Source organism: Podarcis raffonei, chromosome 2 (genome assembly GCF_027172205.1).
Source record: "Podarcis raffonei isolate rPodRaf1 chromosome 2, rPodRaf1.pri, whole genome shotgun sequence".
Lineage (NCBI taxonomy): Eukaryota > Metazoa > Chordata > Lepidosauria > Squamata > Lacertidae > Podarcis > Podarcis raffonei.
Window position 1 is genome coordinate 57,477,935 of NC_070603.1, and position 12,232 is coordinate 57,490,166.

A 12,232-nucleotide genomic window follows, 5' to 3' on the forward strand; every position below is an offset into this window, starting at 1 on the left:
ACCCTGCACCCTGCAGTACAAAATAGAAATCTTGAGATCCGAACAAAAAGGATTTTTTTGCCTTTACTTCTCAATGGGTTGGATTCAGAGCTTGCTCTTGCTGGCAGTAGCATTCCTTTAGTGAAGTTCCAGTTAGCATGCCCCATTGACAGAAAGGTGGCAGGGGAGGTGATTTTATGCCAACTTTCCTATGCCTCTGAAACACCTGGAGGAGGGCGTTATAAGAATCTGCAGTGGAGGAGGGAAGACAAAACAGGAATCTTCTGCTGGATTATAAGGGGTCCTTCTGTTCATGTAAGACAGAGTCTGGATCCAGTCCTATGCCAGTGGAAGCTTCAAAAGAAGTTGAAAGCTGTGTTGTAGAGAATGAGCTTTGTCCCTTCCATCTTTTTGTTGCCTTCTAACACATTCCCCCCATTTCCCCCTCTGGCTCTTAATCCTTGTACTGAGAGCAGAACTAAGTATGGTTAGCCTGGATATGGTTGCCCTAATAAAGTACCTCAGAGCTACCCTCAGCAGCTTGAATCACTTAATTTTCTTTTCTTTTTATTGCTTTACTTTTTTTCAGTATGGCTTTGAGATTAATGGGTGGTTCATGCAATATTCCCTCCTTCAGTATCATGTGACAGCTCCTGCACTGCTGTGGAAAAAACACAAAACCTAAAAATGGCAATTTATTATTTTGTTTTGTTTGTCATAGTTCGTATCCAGCATTTTCTGCAAGGAGCTCAGGGTGTTGTATATAGTATTATCTTAAACCCCATGAGGATTGTTAGACTGAGACCAAAAAATAGTGGTATGGTTCATACGAAGTGGGCCACAAAAGTACTATGATACGGAACTCATGGGCCGCACATTACCTTGTTGTGTGGGTGGGGGGGGGGAAGCAAGGCCAAAATTTAATGCCCCCTTAGCCTCTGCTTCCTACCCAAAGCTGGCTAAGAAAGGGTTCTAGAGCCTCCCCCATTTCCTTTTCAAAGCTGGGAAAGTACTAACTAGGCTTTGGGAAGGAGGCAGAAGTACTATAGGATTCTGTCAGAGCCCTCATGCCTCCTTCCCATAGCACTGGGCTTTGGAAAGGCGGCTGGGAAGCATGTCAAATGTTGAGGGCTGCCAAAAAAGGCATTGTGGGCTGCTTGTGGCTTTCAGGCCATGTGTTGGACCACCCTGGTTTAGACACTGTATGGCTGTGTTCTTTGCCACAATTGTATGTATGACCTGAACGGAACCTAGCAGAAAAGCATTCAGTGATACTTACTCCAAAGTATGCATGCATAGGATTGCAGTCTCAGCAAGACTTGCCCAAGACACAGAAAGCTTCATGGCCTGAGCAGCCATTTGAACAGATATAATTTCCTGTGATTTGACCAAACTGCGGGAGGCAGTGGAAGACAGGAGTGCCTGGCGTGCTCTGGTCCATGGGGTCACGAAGAGTCGGACACGACTAAATGACTAAACAACAACAACAATTTCCTGTGATCCACAATGGTGGACTGATAGGACTGAATGGTGACCAGCGTGGATGGAGAGAAGGATTTATCAAAGGGGGGAAATCTGCACTGTATATTGTATGTGTTGATGCTTTTTTTTCAGTGGTTTTTATCCAACTCTCTCACAGTTCTTATTCCCAAGCATAACTGATTGACCCCATTCTAATATGTTTAATGGAGGCATTCTCTTAAAAAGTGCTCTTTAAGGGTTTCATTTTGTCAAGTGTCAATGTTTAATGAAGTTGCTTGGTCTTCCCACTAGGTGGCTCACACAAGCTACAATTCATCTTGTACTTCAAATGTATAGAATTGTCGTATTTTAGAACTAGTTTTTAAAACAATCTGAGAAATTATGGGCAACAGTCATCAGATCCTAAAGTGATGTAGAACAATACTGTGGTAATAAGCAGATGCTGCTTAAATAGCACAAAATTTAAAATTTGTTTGAAGCAGTACATTAATGTCTAATAAACTTGTGTATGGAGTACGAACAGCAGTTGCTGACCATGGCTTGTTAAGGAGAAGCAAGCTATGATCCAGGTACAGATGTAATGCCAAGCAAAGCTTCGTGGCTTATTTATTGCTTCTGCTTGCAGTGATTAGAAGCAAAAAGCGACTGACTTGGCAGAGTGCCTGAGTCATCTGTTCATTCATTGGAAGCAACTAACTAACGATGACTTAGCATGATCTATAAACTAGAGCAGAGGTTTGATTCAAAGCATAGCTCAGTTTCTTAGCTGCTTTGCAACATCAACTCTTGTAGCATAACTATTTGCAGTACAGTTCCAGTGCATATAATTTGGTGCCCTGGAATAGGGAACACTTTTGTGGGCTGATCCTAAACATGTTTAACTAGAATAGAATTCTTCTGAAACCAGTGATACTTGTTTGTATGTATATGAATTTGTTTTAGGTATACTATGCATTAACTAGGAAAGATGTTAGGAAATAACAGGTGTTAGGCGATCCCTCCCTCTTAGGCCTGGGTGGAAGTGCCTGCTGCTGAGCCACTGCCACCTGATTGGCTGAGCCTAGGCAGGTCAGTGTGTGACTGATTCTTCCTTCTCAAACTCTGGTCTTTCTTCTCTTTGTGACCCATCCTATTCAGGCTTCCTTCTCTCAGTAGCAGGGGTGGGAGGGTGCTGAAGACTTTATTCCCTACCCCACCATAACCAAGTAAAAGAAGCCTGTGGGTTTGTGTGTGCCTCCCCGCCTCCCCACTGGCACTGAGAGAAGGAAGCCCGTTCTCTTAGTGATGTCTAGGGGCATGAAGTGGGGCAAGACTTCTGGGTGGTGATGGCGCAGATGATGGTGAAGGGGAGAAAGCATTTCTGTCCTGCCCATACCCGTGGGAGCAGCAACAGGGGAAGTGTGGAAATGAAGAGGGTTATCACAAGCTACGGGGCAGGGAGGTTGGGTGAGATCTGCCATCAGGCTTTTCTCCTCTCTTCCATGTTGCACCCCTGCTTGCCACCCCCAATCTGCTTCTCAGGGCATGTGCCCTGTTAGATGCAGGCCTGCAGCAGACTGCAGAAGAGGAATGTGAGGTGAGGAGGGAAGGTTGAGCAAGAGGTAAAGGGCAGAGAGCATAGGGAGAGGAGACTAGATTTTAACCACAGCATGGGCCTGGGAGCTTGCAGGGACAGATTTTTCAGTTATTAAGATGAGAAAACTCTATAACAGGGGTCAGAACCTTTTTCAGCCGTGGGCTGGTCTACCATCCCTCAGACCTTGGGGGGGGCGGACTATATTTTGAAGAAAAAAAATGAACAAATTCCTTTGCCCCACAAATAACCCAGAGATGCATTTTAAAGAAAAGGACACATTCTACTCTTGTAAAAACACGCTGATTCCCGGGCCGTCCGTGAGCTGGATTGAGAAGGCAATTGGGCCGCATCCAGCCCCTGGGCCTTAGGTTGTCTACTCCTGCTTTATAAACTGTGTTTTGGGGTGAGGGAAATAATGGATATAGGTAATGAGAAAAAAGTGTTGAAAGGAAGTGGGACCCATTGAGTGGTTTGAAAAGATGAGAAAAGTAGTAGATGCAGTGAAAGGAATACAAAGCGAAAGTTAGACTGGGTCCAAACTGCACACAGGACTTGCTGAGACGGTTAAGTCAGTGCATTGTTGGCAGGAGGAAGTGGCCAGGCAGTCTGGGGTTTCTGTATCTACAAAGCAGACAGTTCCAGGATTTTTGCAAGTTGTGGCTTCTGCTGTCACTGCAGTGTTGCTTCCTGGCAAGGCTAAGAGGATTGTGGTAGAATGAATTTCACTCTCAAATTTTGAATTAACCATCCAGTACTTTGTCTGAGAAATTCTAGCATGGAAGATGTAACTAAGAAAAATGTCATTTAGAACATCAGGTTCCAAATGAAAAAATAAATATTTTTTTGGGGCATATTTATAGATTGTGAGCTTGTGGCACTGACAGTGGCACTCCTATGAGGAAAAAATGTTTCTGTTTACTGAAGTCAAATTCTTGCAATGAATCATGTTTCTGTATGTCCTTTTAATATCTATGAGCTTTGCACGGGTTTGGGGGTCGTTGGAAAATTTGATGATTCTGACCATTTTCCTAATTCGCCTTCTTGATTCATTGCAAGAAACAGCAGCACATCCTTGAGGCTTGGTCCACTCTTCGTTCGGCTGTAGAGAGGCATGACTCCCGCTCCTTCTGGCGCTTAGTTAGACCTTCGGCACCACTCAATTCAGCTACCCAGATTTCCGCTGATGAATGGATTGCCTATTATTCAACCAGTTTCGCTTCTCCAAATCATCTTACAGATCTCTTTCACCCCCCGTCGGACTTCTGTTCCTGTTCTCTTAGTCCCACTTCTTCAATAAACTTTACCTCAACTCGCATCTTCAACATCATAATGTCCATGCGAAGGAATAAGGCCCCCGGCCCAGACATGGTCCCGTTGGACCTTTTCCTGACTGATCCTCTTTGGTGGAGCGAACAGCTGACTCCTGTATTCACCGCTATCTCCTCCGCCCTAGACATCCCCGACTCCTGGAGAGAAGCTATAATAGTTCCGATCTTCAAAGGCGGCCAGCCAAACATCCCTAGGAACTATCGCCCCATCAGTTTATTATCTATTCCGGGGAAAATATTTGCCGCTGTATTACTGGAAGAACTTCTTTCATGGGTCCAGGAAAGGAACATTCTACCGCTAGAACAGATTGGCTTCCGAAAGTCAGCATCAACCATGGACCACTGTCTAACTCTTTATCACCTTGCCAGTAAATACACTGCACCAAGGCAAGGCCACCTATTTGCCGCTTTCATGGACCTGGGGGCCGCCTTTGATTCCATTCCTAGGCAGAGATTATGGTCCAAACTTGCCCATCTGGGAATTGATCCGCACCTCCTCTCCCTAATTATTTCCCTTTATTCAAACACCACAGCTTGCGTCCGAAGTGGTCCCAACGGCTCCCTTACCACTCCATTCCCAACGGCCAAGGGCGTCTGACAAGGTTGTCTCTTGGCCCCTCTACTGTTTAATCTTTATCTTCATGATGCAATTTCCCCTTTGAAGCTAGCAACTAAGTATCCTCCTCACTTAGCAGGCCACCCCGTTGCTTCCCTTTTCTATGCAGATGATGCCGTCATCTTATCCAGAACAGCTGCGGACCTAGCAAATGCAGTTAATGCACTTATCGCCTATTGTAAGGCGGAAGCTCTTAATATTAATTATAAAAAATCGAAAGTCCTTCACTTCACTCGTTCCCGCAAACTCAAGCTGGAGCCGCTTAAGATCACAGGTGGCTACTTAGAAAAGGTAAAAGCCTTTAAATATCTAGGCTTAATATTCACTTATAATCTCTCCTGGACCACCCATCTACAATCTGCCTTTTTCGCCGCAACCACGACCTCCAATGCCATTGTCCGATTTTACCACCAGAAGGGCGGCAAACACCTTCCAGCAGCAATTCAAATATTTAATGCCAAAGTTGTTCCTAAATTATTATATGGCTGTGAAGTATGGACTACAGCAATATCAGGTAACTTGGATCGCCCACTTCATATGTTTCTGAGATCTCTTTCCGGTGTCCCGAGATGCGTCTCAGGTGCAGCCCTACGACTTGAGTTCGCCCAGCCCTCAATTGTAAAACGAGCATGGTGTCGAGCCATTTCCTATAGCTCCCACCTACTAGCATCGGATGCTCGAATTAGAGGTGGTTTTTCCAATCTGATCCTAAGAGATATTCATAATTCCCCTTGGAAAACTACAATTAACCTCAAACTCCGCTCTCTTTTCAATCTGAATTGCAAAACTGTTCTTAAATTAGAGTGTATCAGTCCGGCGGCCCTACCTTCAATTAAAAAGAAGCTACAGCAACTTGACTTCTCTAATACAGCTGCCGATGCAAGAGGGCCGTGTTCAGGCCTAGCCCTAGCTATTCCTCCCCCTGAAGAAATCCCTCTATACTGCTTCACAATCTCTTCAGAGGCTAAGCGAAGGGCCTTTACCTGTGCCCGTCTCAACTGTTTTCCTACAGCAGTTCTGTCGGGTCGTTATTCCAGAGTCCCCATTGCAAACAGAACATGCACCTGTAATGACACGGCTCTGGAGACTATGGAACATGTAATGCTCTTCTGTCCCAACTGGACAGATGAAAGATCTCGGTTTTTAACTCCTCTCATGAACAAGCTCCCAATCCAGCCTTGGATAGTGTCCCTTTTTTTGCAGGACTCTGATTGTTGGATTAGCGAGATGACAGCTAACTTCCTGCTCAGTGTGATGAAGAGGAAAGCGGCACTAACTTCTTTTTTAACACCACAGCTGCAGTCGATACGCTGCACAATCGAATGAAGTTCCAAGTAGCTTTATTGTACAAGGACAATGGAGCTAGGACAAATCTGAGGAGCTGAAGGACCCCTTTAACGATCCTCCTCCAGCCTCAGCAGTTTTTTGTCTTTTTGTTTTTGTACTATCGGTCACTCGATGTTTTAAATCCCCTGTTGCTTCTGTTATCTCTTTTTTTTTCCCCCTTTAAGTATTTGCCCAGGACGATATCTACCTTTACCTCCACACCCCCATTTTATGTTGTTATTTCTATGTATATCATGCTATGGCCACACGGCTAATGCAATAAAATCTATACTTTGAAGTCAAATTTTATACCACATTTTCCACAAAAAGCATCCACAAAAAGTGACTAATCATCAATATTTTGAAAGACAAAACCAACAGATTGTCGGTCCATCAGACAGAGACAGGTTGGTAGATTATAATCAGAAATTTATACCAGGTAAATTAGAAGTTAAACAGCTAAATGAAATACTTGTTAGAATGAAAAAGCATTGAGGAGTCCACAGAAATGTAATACGGAGGGCAGGCAGATCTATCGGGACAGTGAATTCAACAAACTGGGCCAAGCCATCTCTTGCATGCTGTTGCTAAATGTACCTCAGATTTGGGGTGTCAATAGAGCTACCCTGGTAAATCTTAAAAGACAGACACATCATATGGCAGGAGACAGTCCTTGGGTATCCTGGCCCTAAATTGCTGTCTGTCTCTTGGAGCTGGCCATATAAATTTTCATAGCTTCTATGACAGGGCATGGATGCTTACAATTTTGCTAGATTTGAAGTCCCAGGTTCCCATTAAAAGTGCGACAAATTATCTTCATTCACTAGTTGCAGGGAAGACTTGATAATTGCAGTATATTTAAAAACATAAGTGAATAAATCTTTCTATGACAGCAGTATTTCTAGGTAGGAAAAACAAGTTGACAAAGAGATTCTGAAAAGGACTAACCCGTGAGATTTAGGTGTTTAGCCATTCACCACTGGAGCTCTAAATCACATTTTGACTAATAAGCTCCCTGACAAGTTGCTAACACCAACAGAAGATAAATGGCATTTTAAGCAGTAACTTTTCCTTGGTGATCTGAGCATGACTTTGTTTTATGAGTGGTGAAGCATTCTTGTGTTTGTTACATCCTTTGTATTCCTGTCTGCCATGTAACTAAAAGTTATTAAGCCAATGTTGATGCCACTGAATACATTTTTAAATTTTAAAAAATGAATTATATCCTTTAGAAAAAATTATTATAAGGTGGTTTACAATAATATGTAAATTAAACAAATTTCTGATGATACAGTGGTGCCCCGCAAGACGAATGCCTCGCAAGACGGAAAACTCGCTAGACGAAAGAGTTTTCCGTTTTGGAGGTGCTTCGCAAAACGAATTTCCTATGGGCTTGCTTCTCAAGACGAAAATGTCTTGCGAGTTCCTGCGGGTTTTCCCCCCTCCCCCCTTTTTCTAAGCCGCTAAGCCGCTTATCTGATAAGCCGCTAAAAGCCGCTAATAGCGCTAATCCGCTAATCCGTCAATGGGCTTGTTTTGCAAGACGAAAAAACTGCTAGACGAAGAGACTCGCAGAACGGATTCTTTTCGTCTTGCGAGCCACCATGTATACCATTATGGCTTATCAGTGGCACACCCTGCCCACATTTTAATCACCTTTTTCCATCACTTGTAAACTTATCTTTCCCTTCATTCCTATAAACAGAGCCCTGTAGTGGAAGAGACCTTCAGGTACACAAAAACACTAAAAAATTTAGTCCAATATGTTTTGAACAGAAGTCTTTCTCAAAGGCACTCTTGAACAACCAGTTTCAATCTGGTGTCTGCATACTGTTGATAAAATTTTAGGTTTTCCTTCCCTCTTTATCCCTAGACTGGCACCCTGTCCATTACACTGTACTAACTAATGTACTACTCAAAATTCTGTTGCTGAATATAACATTTTATTTTATTCTTTTCAGGAATTAAATACTATCTACTACTATCTTCATGGAATGGACATACTGTCTCATCTCAGGGAGCATCAGTTAAGGTAAGAGCAGCTGGGCTAATGCAAAAGTGATTTTGGCTATGCTGGTGAGAGCATTCTTTGCATTCAGGCTTGCAATACTTGACTGTTTTGAGGTAAGATTAATCTTTCTGATTTTGTAAGTAAGAAAGCATGTATGCTCTGTTTTCTGCATGGAACCTTTTGTATGATGCATTATGAAATATAGTCTGACATGTTGTTAAAGTAAAAGACTACAAATCGTAATGTGAAAATGATAATCACAATTTGTCCAGGGGTTCTAAATATTGTACTCATTCTTGGGGGATCTGGGTTTAAATCTCAGCACACCGAATTCTCTTAGCTTTAATTCCTCAATGATAAAGCAGGAATATTAATTTATTACCTCCTTGAGCACTGGTATTGCATAGAGGAGAACTGTATACAATTAATAGTGCACAATTATCCAAAATATGATAAGCATGCTTCATAATGATACTGAATTTATTTTTCTCAGAATTATGACTTCCAGTGCACGTTACAAAAGGTACGATGGAAATCAAGTTTTGTTTTGGTAAGTGCACTTCACCATTACCTAAACTGAAAATTTAATACATCTAGGACAGTTCAACATTTATTTAATTTCCTTAACACAGCTCATAAAACACATTCTTGTGCAATAGTCCCATATTTTTGCTGTGTACTCTATATGGTTTTGGCGTAAGTCATATGAAAACATTTCAGTACATCACATGTGCAGAGTTAGGGCATGAGATTTCAAGAGATTGCAATTGGCTCAGTGGAGCCCTGTCTTTTCCTCTCCATTTATCTCTGATCATGGATGTGTACACAGACAAAGCCATTAAAGGAAAAAGGAAGTGTGAGAGCACCTTGCGTTTCCACTCCACTCCTTTCTGCTTCATGCTTAGATAATAGCAAGGTGGGTAGAAAGCTGTCTAGGGCTATGCTTCTTAGTAACACATACTTGTTAATAACACATATGTTCCCTTCTGCTGCTGGTGGTGGGGGGGTGGGATGTGGTAGGGAAAAACAGGAGTGTACTGAGATTATGGAATTCTTCACACAGATGCTGTGCCTTCAGTCGACTGGACCATGTCCTATTTGATAGTCATTTAGTAAATTATAAATAGTAATACTCAACATTTATGTAGCACTTTCAAGTTTACATATACAGTGGTACAGTTGGCCTTGGTGAAGATTTGATGTTTTCATCCCCCAAAAGTTTTTGATTTGAGTTTCCACTGAAATGAGGCTGCATTTTAATGTTGTACTTTAATCTTGTTTTTAAGTTGTATTTTAATCAATTGTTTTTATACTTTTTGTTAGCCGCCCTGAGCCCGGTCTTGGCTGGGGAGGGCAGGGTATAAATAAAATTTATTATTATTATTATTACTATTATTATTATTACTATTATTACCTCAGGTTACAGACACTTCAGGTTACAAACTCTGCTAACCCAGAAATTGTACCTTGAGTTAAGAACTTTGCTTCAGGATGAGAACAGAAATCGCGCGGCAACGGTGTGGCAGCAGCGGGAGGCCCCATTAGCTAAAGTGGTGCTTCAGGTTAAGAACAGTTTCAGGTTAAGAACGGACCTCCAGAACGAATTAAGTTTTTAACCTGAGGTACCACTGTACTTTGAATGCATTATAATCCTTACAGCAAACCTGTAAGCTAAATCAGAAGTGTTATCCCCCATATTTCAAATTCTGAGGCCTAGAGGCTTAGAGGGAGTGGCTTGTCTAATGCTGCCTATTGATTTAATAGCAGATACAACATCTGAACCAGAAACTTCTGATTCATACTTGGTTTTGTAGCCACTTTGCTACACCACCTTTCTACCCTTTCTTTTAAGAGCTGCCTGGAAGACCTAACTGTTACCTTAGCTGTCACCAGAAGGTTCAGAACCAAATCCTTTTTATTTGTATACTGTTTCTTTGGCTCAAGCAAGTTACGAATTCAAAGGAATTACACTACTCTCAAAATTATTTACCTTCTGTGACTTGTCCCCAAAAAGAAACTGACACCTTGGGACAGAGCTCCCATGTTTAAAGAGCTTCACCACTTGTTATATATTTGAGAGGCTCTCCTTTTCATGTTTGAAATTTGCCCTGATAGGGCAGTGAATGGCGAAGGACATGCTTTTAAAGCTTTGATTATATGTTTTAGATATATAGTGCACTTCACACTGATAGGATGTAGCTAATACTTGTTCCTTTTCTTTAGCTCAGACACTATTGCAAGATGCTGGTATATTCTTCTTTCTGGATCTGTGCTTATGAAGGACTCCATGTTTTTGCCACCTTGCAGGTATGTAAGAAGTTAGCATCTTCTTTAGTACAGGGGGAAAAACCCATAAAACTGGATGCCTAGTTAAAGACATATTTTATAACACTACATTTTCAAGTATGTGGTACCTAATTTTGATAAGCTATATGGTAAATCTTTCTTCCTCCTATTCAGATATTGTTTCTGAACTTTGATAATTGGCATAAACTCTACATTTTCCTCCCGTTTCTCTTCCTGCTTGGTCCATCCATCTTTAAATTTTTCCCAAGGATAACTGCCAAGAGTACTCATTGTTCACTCCTTTTCTGCCTTTAAAGTCAGACATGGGGAGTCTGAATGGGAGCTAGTGTTTGTTACCAGCAAGCTCTGTTCATGGCTCCCTGTTTCCTTTGTGTTAAAGGTAAGCATAAATCCTTTGCATAGTTTGACACGTTAGCCGCCATTCATGACTTTTTCTCTTGAGCAGTGTGTATGGCACTTACTCTGCCTGAGTAGAAAATGTAAAGCAGGGCTCCTAGTTTATAGCCCCGCCCCCCAGTCGTATAATGTCTTAGACAAGATGAATGAATACACGTTCAAAATAATTGATTTAGGTTTCCTTGATAGCATTAATCTTTGGAAGTGATAATTGTGTTTGCTTATGAACATTGAAGTAAATGATTATTAGCTTCTGCCTATTAGGGAATATGAATTTATCTTGCCTATATAGCATGAATTGCACCACATTTTTTATCGTTTATCACAAGGCAGATAGTAGTAGAGCTGTTCTGATGCAGTAGCACTCAGGCTGTGTTGAACTGTCCACAAGAGTTTTTCAGGTAGCTGCTTTTTGTAGCAATTAAATTACTGCATAAAAATTCATTGAGTCAGCAAACTAGGTTTCATCATCTTAAAATTCTAAATAGAGTGAACTAAAACACAGTATAGCATGTGCCTCAAACTGGGTTATACCTCCCAGCCACCTTTCTGCTCCCCAGCTGTTCTAGATGGGGCATTACAAAAAGAGGTGCCCCTTCAGGTAACAGTTTCCCAAGCTCTTTAAGGCTTTATATTAAACTAACACCTTGAAATTTGGCTCAGTGATGTACTGACAGATCTTTAAAAGCTAGTGGCACATGATTGTGTGTACAAAAGCCCATCGACACTCTGGTTGCTGCATTTTGTACCTGGTGCACTTTTTGAACAGTCTTCAAGAGCAGACCCAGGCAGAGTGAATTGCAGTAGTCTAGCCATGAGATTATTAGAGCACGGATAACCATGACTAATCTCAAACCATCTGTTGCTGAAAAAAGGCTCTCCACATCATCCATGCCACTTTGGCCTTAAGTGACAAGGAGCCAAGGAAGCAAGGAGAAGCAAAAGGGTTGCACATAGGTAAATGAAAGCAATTACAGTACTAAAATAAGGCCTGAAACCCAATTGAAATGGGTTAAGATAATCAGCTTCCACCAAGCACTCTTAAAGTTGCATGGCCACCACTCTCTGAAGTTCCCTGTAATTACTATTCTCTGTAATAATTGTGAGGGTGGTCCTCTTACTGGCCAGTCTTCTGGGTCCAGCATGTCCTTCAGTGTGGCTGATACCACTTCCTCCAACAGAGAAGAACTAACTCTTCCTGGACTCACCCA

The 12,232-nt window shown here is 42.0% G+C and overlaps 1 protein-coding gene across 5 annotated transcripts in view; it reads left to right on the forward strand.

The window, feature by feature from the left end:
* The window catches only part of RAPGEF6 (Rap guanine nucleotide exchange factor 6), a 143,373-nt gene that overhangs the window by 16,226 nt on the left and 114,915 nt on the right, over positions 1-12,232 (forward strand). For all 5 annotated transcript variants that reach the window (XM_053376782.1, XM_053376786.1, XM_053376784.1 and 2 more), the window contains exons 2-4: positions 8,269-8,339; positions 8,812-8,868; positions 10,542-10,625. In XM_053376782.1, the coding sequence (XP_053232757.1) occupies positions 8,269-8,339; positions 8,812-8,868; positions 10,542-10,625 (212 nt within the window). The remainder of the gene's footprint in view (positions 1-8,268; positions 8,340-8,811; positions 8,869-10,541; positions 10,626-12,232) is intronic.